A 15,462-nucleotide genomic window follows, 5' to 3' on the forward strand; every position below is an offset into this window, starting at 1 on the left:
GGTTTTATATTGATATACACTCCATGGCCACTTGAGAAAGATTTATAACCTGTTGTTGTTGGGAGGAGAATTCTGTAAACGCTGATTTATCTTGTTGGCTTATGGTGTTGTTGGGATCTTCTACATCCTTCCTGATTTTTCCACTTAAATATTCTATTAATTTTGAAGACCTGGGTGTTGAAAACTCAAATACAATTGTGCATTAAAATTTTTTTCAGTTATATCATTTTTTTGTTTCACATATTTTGCAGATATGTTTTTTGGGGTCATACATATTTAGAATTGCCATGTCCTCTTGGAAGATTTGCCCTTTTATAATGCTCCTTTCTGTCTCTGGTAATTTCTTTGCCTGTAAGGTTCACTTTATCCAATATTAGTATAGTCATTCCTCCTTTCTTTTGATTGATGTTTGCATGATACCTTTTTTGTTTTGTTTTGTTTTGTTTTCAATGTGCCTGGATTGTTATATATAAAATGACTTTCTTGGTGGAGCACGGTGGCTCATGCCTGTAATCCCAGCACTTTGGGAGGCTGAGGTGGGTAGGTCTCTTGGGCCCAGGAGTTCAAGACTAGCCTTGGCAACATGGCAAAATTCCATCTCCATAAAAAATACACAAATTATCCAGGCATGGTGGCACACGCTTGTAGTCCCAGCTATTCAGGAAGTTAAGACAGGGAGATCGCTTGTGTCTGGGAAGTTGAGGCTGCAGTGAGTTGTGATTGTGCCACTGCACTCCAGCCTGGGTGATAGAATGAGACCTTGTCAAAAAATAAAATGAAATAAAATAACTTTCTTATTGACACCATAGAGATGAGTCATGTTTTTAATTCACTTTGCCAGTCTTTGTCTTTTAATCAATATATTAAGACCATTTACATTTAAAAAAGCATTGCTATTTTAGGGCTTAAGTTTGCCCTTTTATTTTTAATTTTCTTTTTGTTCTCACATTCTCTGCACTTTTCGTATCTCTGTTTTATTTTTCCTACTTCCTTAGGGGTTACTGAACGGTTTATAGGGCTCCAGTTTTACTTACCTGTAGTAATTTTGAGTACATCTCTTTGTATAGCTTTTGTAGTTGCTGCATTGTACGTACGTATCTTATCACAGTCTACTCCTTTCATCATTTTACTAGTTTGAATAAAGTGTGGAAGCCTTCCCTTCCTTTACATTCTCTGACCCTCCCCTATTTATAATATAACTTATTAAATATATTCTCTACATACGTTTAGAATCATATCCCAGAGTGTTTTAATTTTTGCTTCAACTATCAAAAAATTCTTAAAAACTCAAAAGGAGAAAGTTTATTACATTTGCTCATATTTTTGCTTTCCACATTCTCGCTAACTCTTGGTGTTCCAAGATTCCTCCTTTTATGGTTTCCTTTCTATTTAGAGAACTAACTCTTTAGCTATTTTTAAAAATAGTTCTACTGGTGACCAAGTCTCTTAATTGTCCTCCATCTGATAATTTCTTGAACTTTATTTCATTCCAGAAGGATATTTTCATTGGATGTAGGATTCTAGTTTGAAGATTCTTTTATTTCAGTACTTGAAAAATGTTTGCTACTTTCTAATGACCTCCATGGTTTCTGATAATAAGTCCACTTTCATTCAGATCATTTGCCCCTATAGATCAGTTGTATTGTTTTTTCTCACCCTTTCATTATTTTTTCACTGCCTTTAGTTTTCAGAAGTTTGACTATGGATGCAATTGGATTTGTCCTGCATGGGACTCACTCAGCTTTTTGAATAGGTATTTTATGCCTTTTGCAAAGTTGGGATATATTCAGCTACATTTTCCGCGCTTTTCCAGCCCCTCCTTCTTTCTCCTCCTGGGACTCTGATGACATGAACATTAGGTATTTTATCATCACCCTACAGGTCCCTAAGTTAGTTAGTTAGTTTCTTTCTTTCTATCTTTCTTCCTTCCCTTCTTCCCTTCTTCCTTTCTTTCTTTCTTTTTCTTTCTTTCCTTCCTTCCTTTCTTTCCTTCCTTCCTTCCTTCCTTCCTTCCTTCCTTCCTTCCTTCCTTCCTTCCTTCCTTCCTTCCTTCTTTCTTCTGTTGTATATATCGGGGTAATTTCTCCTTCCTTCCTTCCTTCCTTCCTTCCTTCCTTCCTTCCTTCTTCTGTTGTATATATTGGGGTAATTTCTACTGATTATTTGCAAGTTCTCTCATTCTTGTCTTTTTGCCTCCTCTTTGCTGTTAAGTCAATCTACCATCTATCAAGAGTTTTGTTTTGTTTTGGGTTATTGTATATTTCAGTTCTGAAATTTTCACTGGGGTCTTCTTCACATCTTCTATTTGGTTCCTGAGAATTTCTATTTCTTTGATGAGACTTTCTGTTTTCCATTTGTTTCAAGTGTGCCCATAATTGTCCACTGAAGCAATTTCATGATGGCTGCTTATATCAGACAATGCTGACATCTTTGTCATCTCAGCGTTGGCATCTATTGAATGCGTTTTTCCTTTCAGCTTAAGAACTTCCTGGATTTTGGTATGACAAGTGATTTTTTATTGAAACCTGGACATTTGGGATATCATGTTATGAGACTCTGGCTCTTACTTAAACCTTCTATTTTAGCTGATTTTCTCTGACATTGCTGTTGACAGAGGAAGGAGGAACCTACCTCATTACTGCCAAATTCCCTGCTCAGCTTCTGTCAACATTCAAAGGCAGGGAGTTTCTTCTCAGACGCCAAGGGGGAAGCCAACCCAGGGGGTAGAGGAATGGAAGTTCTGGCTCCCCATGAGACACGCAGCGATACCTCTCTGGGTGGTAGGAGTAGGAATGCTTCAGCACTGCACTACATGGCATCTGCTGACACCATAGGGGGCAAGAGGACTCACCACAGAAGGATGGTGAAAAGTTCTGACTCTCCTAAACATTCTTCCACACCACTCCAGTGGAGAAGGGGAGGAGTGCCTTGTTTATGCTCAGTGGGGGTGGACGACAGCACCCTGTGAAGAGGAGAGCTTCACTATTTCCTGGAAGGGGCTGAAAGTCCTGGCTCTCCTGTACTGTTGTTGAGGTTGGTGTCTACTTGCAGCCTCATTTTCATGGAAGGGCAAGCTTTCCACTTGGTCTTTGCTTGTGAAGATTGGGGTGGGGCCACAGTTGGTTTCCATGGTGTGTGGCTGGAGTAGGGTAGTCATTGTCTCAACATTTTCTTTCTTGTGAGCCTGCCCCTTTTCATAGTCCTTTGGCTATATAGGAGGCTCACTTTTGTTGTCTGTGCCCATGGAGATCTCTGGGTTGCCAGCTCCATGTCTGGGATATCTATATCTATCTGTCTGTCTATTTGTCTGTCTGTCTGTCTGTCTATCTATCTATCTATCTATTATCTATCTATCTATCTATCTATCTATCTATCTATCTATCTATCATCTATCTAATTTCTTTTTGCCATATATATGGCAAAAAAAACCCCCCGGGAACTCACCACTGTTGTTCCTTGGGTCCTGAGGCCCCTTATTGTTCTTCTCTTCTTTCTACTTTTCATAATCTTACGTGTTTTATATATAATGTTCAGGGCTTTTAGCTGTACCTTGTAGGGAAAATAGGGAAAAGTATGTCTATTCCATCTTTCTGGAAGCAGACATTTATAGTCTGCCTGATTTTTAAAGATAAGAATCCAGATTTTCATATATAATTCTTCCATTTTGTCTTTTAATACTGACAATCAATTTTTTTTTTTTGAGATGGAGTCTCACTCTGTTGCCCAGGCTGGAGTGCAGTGGTACGATCCTGGCTCACTGCCACCTCTGCTTTCCGGGTTCAAGCAATTCTCTTCCTCAGCATCTTGAGTAGCTGGGATTACAGGCACCTGCCACCACGCCTGGCTATTTTTTTTTTTTTTTTTTTTTTGTATTTTTAGCAGAGACGGGATTTCATCATCTTAGCCAGGCTGGTCTTGAACCCCTAACCTCGTTATCCACCCTCCTTGACCTCCCAAAGTGTTGGGATTATAGACGTGAGCCACCGCACCAGGCTGACAATCAGTTTTTAAGTAACAGGCAGGCAAAATGCAAAATATCTATTTGCCAACAGTCTGTGAGCTCTGCCTAGCTCCTTAAGAAATTTAGTTTCTCTGACTGAGATTTGTGAATTTTTACCTCATTATATATAATTTTCCATCATTTATCCAGAGGTGATATTGCTGACAAACTTAGCTATCAAGGGCAGAGCCAAGAAAGAGAAATTTATCAGGAAAAGATCTCTGAGCAACCACATTAGATGTCAAAATGTCCAAACACTAAAGTTCTTGAACTTTATTAATAGGTTATAAGCCTTGCAGCCGGGCACAGTGGCTCACGCCTGTAATCCCAGCACTTTGGGAGGCCGAGGCGAGCAGATCACCTGAGGTCAGGAGTTCAAGACCAGCCTGGCCAACGTGGTGAAACCCCGTCTCTACTGAAAATACAAGAAATTAGCCAAGTGTGGTGGTGGGTACCTGTAATCCCAGCTACTTGGGAGGCTGAGGCAGGAGAATCGCTTGAATCCGGGAGGCAGAGGATGCAGTGAGCTGAGATCACGCCTCTGCACACTCCAACCTGGGCAGCAAGAGCAAAACTCCCTCTCAAAAAAAAAAAAAAAAAAAAAAAAAAAGAAAAAAAAAAGTTATAAGCCTTTAAGCTCCCACTCTGAGCATGATTTAAAAAATAAAATAAAAGCACACACACGCATACATACACATATGTAGAAAGTCAGTCTACTTTCCCAAGCACAATGCAAATTAGAGAAGATAGGATTTCATGAGTCAGGAACACTGAAGATATTGAAATTAAAAACTAACAGTGAAGCAAGAGAGAAGAAAATCATCAAATTGACTCAAAATACTCAACTCCCCATAAAACCACCTGTGGCTCCTCAGTGTTGGTACACAGTCTTATATTCTTTTAGTAGATGCTGAAAGTCTTCCTTTATTGGAGCCTAGCTTAAGAATTAGGATTTATTATTAGAACTGTGAGTTTCAGGGATTTATATCATCATCTTCCTCCTCTGTCTTATGCAAGTCTGTAACTCCTTAGCTAAGAAAAAAACATTTTTAAAATCATTCAGAGGAGAATAAAAACTAATTTTAATTGAGCCCCTATGATGTGTTAGATAGTATATTAGGAATTTTACCACCATGTATATTTTAATTTTTACAAAAACTCTGTGGAGTAGATACTATTATTTTCTACAAACACTCTGTGAAGTAGATACTATTATTTTCTATTTCAACTGATTGAGAAACTGAGTTCAAAAGACTAGGAATAATTTTGACAAGGACTCTGCCTCACCAGTGGTCATGGTAGGACTGGCATCCAATTAAGACTTCAATGGCCATGCTCTTAAATAACCTACAGATTCCAAAATGTTGAAACTGCATGTTAGAAGTTAGGGAAGGGGATTTGGGCATCTAGTAATTGCCTTAATGTGGAGACACTTGAACTGGCTATGCCACAGCAAAAACTGACATGCAAAAACACTACTTAATGTCCTCTAAGCAGGTCCTGGGGTCATGACTCTCAAAGGCACTTCTGAACTTGCTGAGTGAGAGACTCCAGAGTCCAGCAAGCTAGCTACTGCTTGTACTTTCTTATGAGCAACTGAGGCAGCACCAAGTCTGTGCTTGAAGATCATAATATTCGTACCCTCTTTTTCTTTTTTTTTTTGAGATGGAGTTTCACACTTGTTGTCCAGGCTGGAGTGCAATGGCAGATCTCAGCTCACTGCAACCTCTGCCTCCTGGGTTCCAACAATTCTCCTGCCTCAGCCTCCCAAGTAGCTGTGATTATAGGTGCCCGTCACCAGGCCCAGCTAACTTTTTTTTGTATTTTCAGTAGAGACGGGGTTTCACTATGTTGGCCAGGCTAGTCTTGAACTCCTAACCTCAATCCACCCACCTCGGCCTCCCAAAGTTACAGACATGAGCCACCGCGCCCAGCCAATCGTACCCTCTTTTTCATTGCCAATTGTCAAACAAAATTGTCCACAATTACAGGCAATATTTGATAAAGTGTACACATAGCATAGATTGGGGGAGGGGGTCCCTGAGATCTAGAAGAACTCCTGGTGTGAAAAAACAAGGGAGGGGCTACTTGGCTTCTGGTGTCTGCAGGCAAATGTCATCCACATGGCTGTGCATAGCTATCTTATTATAGTGTGGTAAAATAGCCAAGGAAGAGCAGAGGGGTTCAAAACTATAGATCTGCTCCCCAAGTATTTCCTGACATATTGAGGAGTCAGTGAGCAACAGTAGCCTGGAGAAAAATCATTGCTCTGGCTCTGGGTTGCATTTTCCATTTTAATTAAAATTCGTATTTGTCCATTCTGTCCAGGTCCTGGCCCTGTGGTCTATGCTATTTTGCATGGCAAATGAAATCAATAAGAGCCTATGATTTGGAACTTGGAGGCGCCTAAGCATTTTGGTCATATTTGCTAAGCAGAAGGCGAGTGTTTTCTGAGTGATGTTTGGCATACACTTCCAGTCTGAGGGTGTCAAATGCCAGACTGTGGGGCTCCCTGGTTGCCAGTTCATATGTTAGAGAGGTTCCTTCCCTTCAGCTTTCCTACTGTACTTGGTAATCTTCCTCATTTTTTTTTTCTGTTCTATAGTGGGTATCCCAGCAATGAAGGTGACAGAATGGCTTGGGGTGATTATCAGGTGGCTGTGCCAGTAAGACTGCCTGTCAGCAGTTATCATGTTGGTGGGTGACTAGGCAGAAGAAGTAACCAGGTGTGTCCAAGACACAGATCTGCAAGGGAGCAAAAACTGGGAGTTTGCCAAAAGCTCGTTGAAGAAATTGGAGAAAGATTGTTTGCATGTCGAGAACAACTTTTATTCTTATTCTCCAGACAAAGCTAGGAAATGTTATGTTAGTTGAATGTGACTTGGTATCACTACAAAGTATTAATAGCACATATTTATGCCTTATGCTCAAATCTGCTGCTGCACCTTTCTTTGCCTTTTGTTTATTTTTTCTTTTGGGGGGGGTGGTATTTGTTTTCTACCCAAGCCTTCTATAGCATAGAGAGAATGTAATTAAAGAAGGATAAGATCAATTTGGCTTTGAATTGCTTCATAGTAAGATCTTGCATTAGAGTGACAGACTGATCATGTCATCTGTACATACAAAAAAATCTAAAGATGAGTATTTGTTGTTACTATTTTTTTCCAAATCTATTAAATTAAACAGCAAGAAAATTAATTTACTGTATCGAGTTCTTCTATTTAGGCTGATTGTTTAGTTTACATTAAACTTTTGCAAAAGAAATTGTGCAGGGCTGACCAAGGCTGCATGTTCATGTTTTCGTCTGAGTCAGAGCATGAATCAGAACTGAAGGCAGCATTTCTTGTAATCACAGTCTTGGGTTTTTTCTTCTATGTTTTCAGGTGGCAAAGTGACAAGTGCCAAAACTCAGGCCTGACTTTTCTGAAAACATCAGCATTCTGCCATATCTGGAGTAATGGATGTAAAGGACCGGCGACACCGCTCTTTGACCAGAGGACGCTGTGGCAAAGAGTGTCGCTACACAAGCTCCTCTCTGGACAGTGAGGACTGCCGCGTGCCCACACAGAAATCCTACAGCTCCAGTGAGACTCTGAAGGCCTATGACCATGACAGCAGGATGCACTATGGAAACCGAGTCACAGACCTCGTCCACCGGGAGTCAGATGAGTTTCCTAGACAAGGTTTGTAGGGTTTCCCCTGCTGATTTGCTCTCAACTGTCTAACTTACTTGATTTACATGGTTGATGGCTGCTTTTGGAGATCCAGCATGGTGGTTTTTGACAGATGTACCCTACAGCAGACCCTTGGTTCCATAAAGAACATTCCTAACACCATGGTGAATCTCTATCCTGAGAAACCTAAGATTATATGTGGTTTCTCAAAACTATTCTCCTCACAGTCCACTTACAAGCCTCAAATTTCTATTCCTTTTCCCATTGGGTTTCTCACTTAGATTCTCCTTGAACAAATGGTGTATCTTGGTTAAAACATCTTTGAAATAGTGTATAATAATACACCCTTTTCCCTCTACTAAAATATGATGTTAATTCTGAGTTATACGTTTCTCTTTTTGTGTTTCAGAGCATGGGTGGCCACATGTATGTTATTTTCCAGTTCCACTGATGTAATTATCCCTCCTACTTTCCCCAAGTCTTAATTTTCCTTTTCTTATACTGTTTTGATTTCTTTTGGGAGGAGAATATTTTTCTCCCAAGCACTAACAGTTGGCACTCTCTTCATGTCCAATATTTATAAAGAGTTCTGTTATCACTTCTCCAGGGTTGCTGTAAATGCATCAACACGTAGAATAAAGCAAAGCAGTGCTGAGAGGTGGTGTGACAAAACTCACTCTCTAGCTCCATGTCTTACTAGTCCCAGCCTCACCGTGTGTGCGCTTTACATTGATGGCTCAGCAAAATTACAAGCAAACGCACAAAACTGTACCGAATGCCTCGGGAAGGGTCACTCTGCCAGCGCCAAAGGGCTAAGCCCTGCTCTGCTAGGTTATTGCCTCATTTGTTTTATAACACTGATTCTTTATTTCTTGTTCCATGTCCTTGGGAGTAAATGTTGCAATGGGTTTAATTTCTAATGAAATAACTTAGCTTGGAATGCTAGTCCTGGTTTCTCAGCTTCCTTAAACTACTTTTTACTATTTTTTATTTATTACAAAATGTGCGTGTGTGTATATATGTTATTAATTAGCACTATGCCCATGGTTTATAAATCTACAATCCAGAGGTTGTTGTAGATAACATCTTTTTATACACTCCTGGTTTACCCTAGCTTCAGCTTTTATATTTAACATAGGATTGAAAAAATAAATCAACAGAGAAACTGTTAGAATTGTGTTTCCATTTCCATTATAACTCTTGCAGGATACAATTTTTATTTAATCTTCCTTCTTATTTTCTGAGTTATCTTCATGTAAATGAAACACATGCTGATCCTCCTCCATGAGAAAATGGGGGCAGAGGCTGCTTGAAAATTGCTCTGGATCAAATGCCTTTGATCTGTAACTTCAACAAGTGTTTTTGCTTTGTTAAGTCCTCACCGTTCCCCAAATTGCAGGTAGTGGCAATTGGAAAAAAAAATATGAAGAATCATGGCTTAATTAACTGAGAGAGAGCTTACATTTCCAATATAATAAAATTGGGACACCTCTCCGTTGTTTCCCAGAGCTGCACTAACACGAGACTCAGATATTTTGAAAGGTGATGCACGTTCAACGTGGTTGAAAGCCTTTCATTTTCTGCTGTAGTTTTTGTCTCATTTACGTTGTTCCTGCATACGTTTTTGTGTCTCATAATTCTGTGCTGAAATGTTCACTCTTCTTCCTAAGTCTTATTAAAAGTGCATCCTGGCTTCTGGATCATTGTGCACTGAGATGTAGATTCCAGATGATTGTTGAATTGTAGATCGGCCTGTCACCTTTTCCTTTATTAATATTTACATAAAATAAAACCAAGGACTGGGATTTTATTTTCAAATATACCTTTATTCTTCCTGTTTAGTCTTGTTCCCCTCCATTGATAATAATGGAGGTTGCTTGGCCATATCAAACTCATAGCTTTGCAATTAACAATTCACACATGCCGCATGTTGTTATTGAGCCCATATTTGTTTGTGTAATGTGTTTGCATGAATTAAAAACTGTGCAGGCCAAAAGTAGAAATAAAAAGCATCAGAAGGTATTTGCATATGCAAGTGCAATTCCTTCTGAAGACATCTATGAATTTATGCATGAAAATGTAGTCAGAGTCTGAGTGGATCTACTTTGATGGGTTCTAAAATTGAACTCTGCAGGAAGTAAATAAGCACATATTTAAGGAGAGGAGGAACAGGAGAGACAATCTGGCAAGCAGTACATTCAACTTGAAACTTCGCCACTACAGACAGGGTTAAAATAAATTTTACACTCAGTAATAACAATAATTTTTTTAAATGTCATGCATTTCCCATTTTATTTTCTTATTCATGAAATCAAAGAGCAGGATCATCTCCGTACTTATTAGCCTAGAGGTACATTAACAAGGATCATAGTGGGATCATCTCCTGCAGTATTCTTATTTAAAACCCAAGACACTGATCATAAAACAAACACACTTCTCACATACAACCAAGTTTTGCAAACACAGTTGGATGACTCTACAGATGCTCAGGGTGGAAAAGAATTGCCAGCCAGCGAAAGTGATGGGGGCCCAGAGTCAGATCTTGTCCAGTTACCCCAGCTGGCCCATTCAAGTATCAAATGCAAGAACCTGCCATCTCCCAGCAGGAGAAATGAGCCAGATGTTCCCATGAGAAGTTTACGGAAGCTCGGTCAAATTGTGCCCATCTTTGCTTGCTTTCAACACAGAATCCTCCTCTGCCTTCTTCTATTGTGGCTTCTTCTCTTGAGTATGCAAATCACCTGTCTGGCCTCTATTATGCTGGATCCTCCTGGTGTGAAGGAAGAAAATTGCTGACCTTCGGTCTGTGGCCACTGGAGTAATTAGTAATTAGTAAATGACTAATCCTGCACTAAATAGCATCCTAGTGGTCTGAGAGCTAATGCACCTGACAAAAGTGAGCAGTGGTCTGATCCCTGGTCAGACCCAGCCCTAGTCCAACCTGTGAAATAGATGCCACTTTGAATAATGAAGGTCGGCCAAGTTCCCAGGCAGTTTGTACAAGCTTGTCTTTTTTTTTGGACCCCGGAGTTAGGGTGAAGAGCAATGTGATATACAAGACATTCTCCTGGGGCTTAGGAGTCTAGAGTTGGACGTGAATTCTGCTTTTGCATGTGTATGTGCCTGGGACTCTGCTCTGCATTCTGTGTTTCATCAGGATTACTACATGGTTTTCAGGTATATTAAACAAACAACAATAATAACAATGACAAAGGAATAATGGCGAACAGGCGGGCGCGGTGGCTCACACCTGTAATCCCAGCACTTTGGGAGGCCGAGGTGGGCGGATCACGAGGTCAAGAGATGGAGACCATCCTGGCTAACATGGTGAAACGCTGTCTCTACTAAAAATACAAAAAATTGGTCGGGCGCGGTGGCGGGCGCCTGTAGTCCCAGCTACTCAGCAGGCTGAGGCAGGAGAATGGCGTGAACCTGGGAGGCGGAGTTTGCAGTGAGCCGAGATCGCGCCACTGCACTCCAGCCTGGGCGATAGAGCGAGACTCCGTCTCAAAAAAAAAAAAAAAAAAAAAAAAAAGAAAAAGAAAAGAATAATGGCGAACATTTGTTGAGTAGTTTGTGTCAGGAGCCAATCTGAGCATTTTGCTTGCATTAACTCAGTTAATGCTCACAACAGCTTTGCGAGGTGGATACTATCACTCCCTTGTTTACTTATTAGGAAACTGAGTCAGAGAGAGATTAAATAAGTCATCCAAGTTGAAAACATGGAAAGAGCCGGAGATAGCCTTCAAACCTAAGGGGCTGTATTCAAGACCTGTGTTTTAAACCAATGTGTTTCATCACGTCCCAAAAAAATAAGTAAACAAAACAAAAATATCTTTAAATCCTTAGTCAAAGGCTGGGAAGGATCTATGAAATTCACTTTCTAAGCCTTTTAAGAATCCATACCTTTAAATCTTTCTTAATGATACAGGAACTGTAGTTAATAGTATTGATTGAACATATAATGTTCACCACCAGCTCCCAGCCCTGCTGATCTAATTCCTGTTCTCATCCATTCACCTCCATCTCACGATCATTCCTGACTCTCCAGAGGCATTCCTGCCTACAATACCTCTCTACCAACCACCACTGTAGGAAAACGTTTCGACTGTAGGGATGTGTACCGGGCTGTCAGCGCTGATTCTATGCCCTCCCTTATGGTCATCACCTTTTTGCACAAACTCTCAACCTGGAACACTAACCAAGAAAGGTGTCACTATCTAAATGATATTGCTCAGGTAAGCAGAACTGACTTGTTTCTGTGCTAACCAAGACCCAGTGGGCCAGAGAGTTCAGCCAGCCCTCTTATTCCTCAAAAAGTGCTTCTTTCCAGTTAGCAGTTCAAGTCTCTCGAGAGGGGGCCAAGATTGAATTCTTTCTCTGTACCTCAGGCTGGCTGTCTAGGTCAAGGTCGAAGAAAAAATTGGGGGAAGATTGAATTTTTGAAAGTATGCTTGCATCAGTTCTCTCAATCAGTTAAAGCAAAGAAATAAATCCTACCGACTATTTGATGTGCTTTAAAAAGCATGTAAACAAAAATCAACACACATACACATTTTAGGCTAGGTTTGGTTTTGGTACTCCATAAACTAATTCTTGCTCCTATGATCTTTAAAATAATGTGGGCAATAACTTTTGCTCTGTATAATTTGGCGTAATGTACATTTAAACAGTGTTAATGAGCTGAAAACTCATGAACCACTAGTAAGCTAGAGTATTACCTGCAGTGATTCAATTAACTTATATAATAATTGTAGGAATACTTTGGAAATTGTAAATATTTCTTTCTATGCCTTTGTCTTAAAATAGCCATTTTTCCACTATACCTAAATAATAATTAAAAGGTTCTAGTTTGAAAACCTCAGCACTTTAATTTACCTACAAAGAATACCTTGTAGATGTTAGTAAAGTTCAAGAGTTTCTGTGGTCAATATTTTGAAGGCTGAAATGTACCTTGAGAAGATTGCTTTCCATTTATTTTCCCACTTCCAGGTAGGACTTCTTTTCATAACTCAACTAAGAATAACACAATGCCTTCTAGTCTTTGGTTGTATTGTTTTTTCTTTTTAAAAAAATATCCTTAGAAAAAGAGAATCTACAACCTTTCAATGTTATCTTTTTGCTGGATAACTTGAATCCTTGTTGTTTTATATGGGAGGCATATGTGAAAAGAGTAATGAATGAAGACTCTGGAGTTCAACTTTGTCCATATCCCAGTGCTGATGGGTACCGTTAGTGTGATCTTGATCAAATTCTAGAACATAGACTGAGTCTTATTTTCTCCATTTGTAAAAGCTCTACCATATATAGGTATTGGGTTTATTTCTTACAATTGTGTATTTATTATGATCTGGACATTATCTTTCTTTTAATAAGTGCTAGTAGTTATCATTACAGTTATTGTCACTTTAACCCTACTACCAGCAGAAGTGGCGATCACTTGCTCTCCAACCCTAATAATACTTTGGTGCAACAGAAATTTTTCTTTCCTCTTGATTTGTTTCCCGTGACTTGCAAAAATTCTGACATTTTCAAACTCAGAACTTTTTTCCAGCTTGTTCATAGAGTGTGTCTGACTCTCTATCCACCATACATTTCTTTCCCAAAGATGAACATAACTCATACATTATTTTCCTATTTTTAGACAGGAATGAAAGATACTATCTAACAACTGTCAACTGATGCCAACACACTGTAAGAGAGTTGCTAGTGAGACAATTTTACAAGTCAAAAAAAAAAAAAAATAGATTGGAAAAACTGCTCTAGGGTAGCGTCATAGGATACAAGCACTTTTTTTAAGTGTGCATTTTATGGCATGTAAATCCATACATATTTCAGAAATGAGTTTAATTAAGAGTAGATTTAATCCATATAAATGTTGGATAAAATTAATCCATTTTCACCCCTTTATGGGCAATAATTTGGAGTCTATGTCAGAGAGTCAATGTTGTGGATTTTCATCATTGATGCTTGCTACCCTTCTACGAATATGTCTATATTTTTCAATAACTTTAGCCATTTGGCAACTATCTTCATGTTTGCCCAACTCTTATCCTCCCAGTAATTATCTATTGTCAATTCTGTGTTCAACTTTGTATTTAACTTTCTTTGAATTACCTTCCTTTTCCTGCTCTTTCTCGGTGGAAATTCCCCAGAGTTTCACCCTAATCCTATACTCTTCTTCTCCATGGCACTTTCTTTAGAACACTCTTATTCATATGACTTCAGTGGCCACTATTTCTGCTTCTGAAAACTTTTTCATTTACAAACAATAGTATCCCAGTCCAAATTAGCTTACTTGAAAGGGTAATGTTTTGGCAGACATCACCAGTAATCTAAGAATGCATCTGCCCTCACACTTATCATCTCTCACAAGATTCTCATTCTCATATATTGGCTTTATTCTTCAGAGAGATCTCTTTGAAGATGTCTGCTGATTACCCCCACTCTCACATTTTCTCATTTGGTAACATCACTGGAAAGAGTCCCTTGTTTATATATATGGTTGGGGTTTATTTTGCTGTTTTCAGCAGAATATTCTCCAGGTAGATATTCAGGCTGGCCTGGCATGGGACATATGCTGATGATACCTATATCTACCATTTTATGGCTGTAGCTGGCCACATCTTGGATGTAGGTTTATCCTGTGCTTGGAGATAGCTTACAGTGAGTGCCTCCTAAACCTGATGGAATGAATTCCGCACAGGAAAGAAAGACTCTGATAGCTGCAGTAGACTGTAAACACTAACTGGCCTGATAACAAATGCTCCTAATGCTAGTGAGGCTGAAGTTTAAGGCTTCCTTTCTGTAGTCTATCTAAGCTGTATTGGTCCATTCTCACACTGCTAATAAAGACATACCTGAGACTGGGTAATTTATAAGGAAAAAGAGGTTTAATGGACTTACAGTTCCACATGGCTGGGAGGCCTCACAATCATGGTAGAAGGCAAAGGAGGAGCAAAGGCACATCTTACATGGCGGCAGGGAAGAGCACCTGTACAGAGGAACTGCCCTTCATAAAACCATCAAATCTCATGAGACTTATTCACTATCATGAGAACAGCATGGGAAAAACTTACCCCCATGATTCAATTACCTCCCACCAGGTCCCTCCCATCACACATGAGGATTATGGGAGCTACAATTCAAGATGAGATTTGAGTGGGGACGCAGCCAAACCATATTATAAGCTTCACATCCACTTTGCTACTGGGCCTTGGAATATTTTATCTTTACATATCCAAGTGGGAAATTTAATTGTCTTTCCCTCAAAATTTGTTTCCGTTTTTCATTTCTCAGCTTTGGGGAATGGTATCACAGCCTTGCATTTTAGATAAAGTCTTCCAAGCCTCTTTTTTCTTGATTCTTTATATTGATGTTTACCACATCACACCTATTATTCCTGCTTCATTTATCTCAGTTTCAAGTTTCTCATTCCATGGGCAGCTTCCAATATTTCAACACTGGACAATTGCTTGAGCATTTCAATCGCCTCCTTCCCTAATTCTTTCCTCTGGCATGTTTTCCATAACATGGATAGTTTTGAGTTTTTAAAACACGGCCTTATTTTTCCCACTTCCCTCAAACTGATTCAAAAATATTTCAGGGGTTCCTAAAAGGCAACTGCAATTTGTGGGACACAACAATAAAAAAAGGTAAACATGGTTTCTAACCTCACAGAACTTGGCAGTTTTAAATGGTAAGATATAACAGATATCTAACTAGGTACCATATAAAAAACACTACAAAAGGGATAATATTGGATGGTTTTGGAGAGACCTCTAACCC

At 39.4% G+C, this 15,462-nt stretch overlaps 1 protein-coding gene across 6 annotated transcripts in view; it reads left to right on the forward strand.

Moving 5' to 3' along the window:
• The window catches only part of TENM2 (teneurin transmembrane protein 2), a 3,238,122-nt gene that overhangs the window by 2,255,488 nt on the left and 967,172 nt on the right, over positions 1-15,462 (forward strand). For all 6 annotated transcript variants that reach the window (XM_063604288.1, XM_063604290.1, XM_055112852.2 and 3 more), the window contains one exon: positions 7,384-7,683. In XM_063604288.1, the coding sequence (XP_063460358.1) occupies positions 7,458-7,683 (226 nt within the window). In that variant the 5' untranslated portion in view covers positions 7,384-7,457. The remainder of the gene's footprint in view (positions 1-7,383; positions 7,684-15,462) is intronic.

Source organism: Pan paniscus, chromosome 4 (assembly GCF_029289425.2).
Source record: "Pan paniscus chromosome 4, NHGRI_mPanPan1-v2.0_pri, whole genome shotgun sequence".
In the NCBI taxonomy this organism is placed as follows: domain Eukaryota; kingdom Metazoa; phylum Chordata; class Mammalia; order Primates; family Hominidae; genus Pan; species Pan paniscus.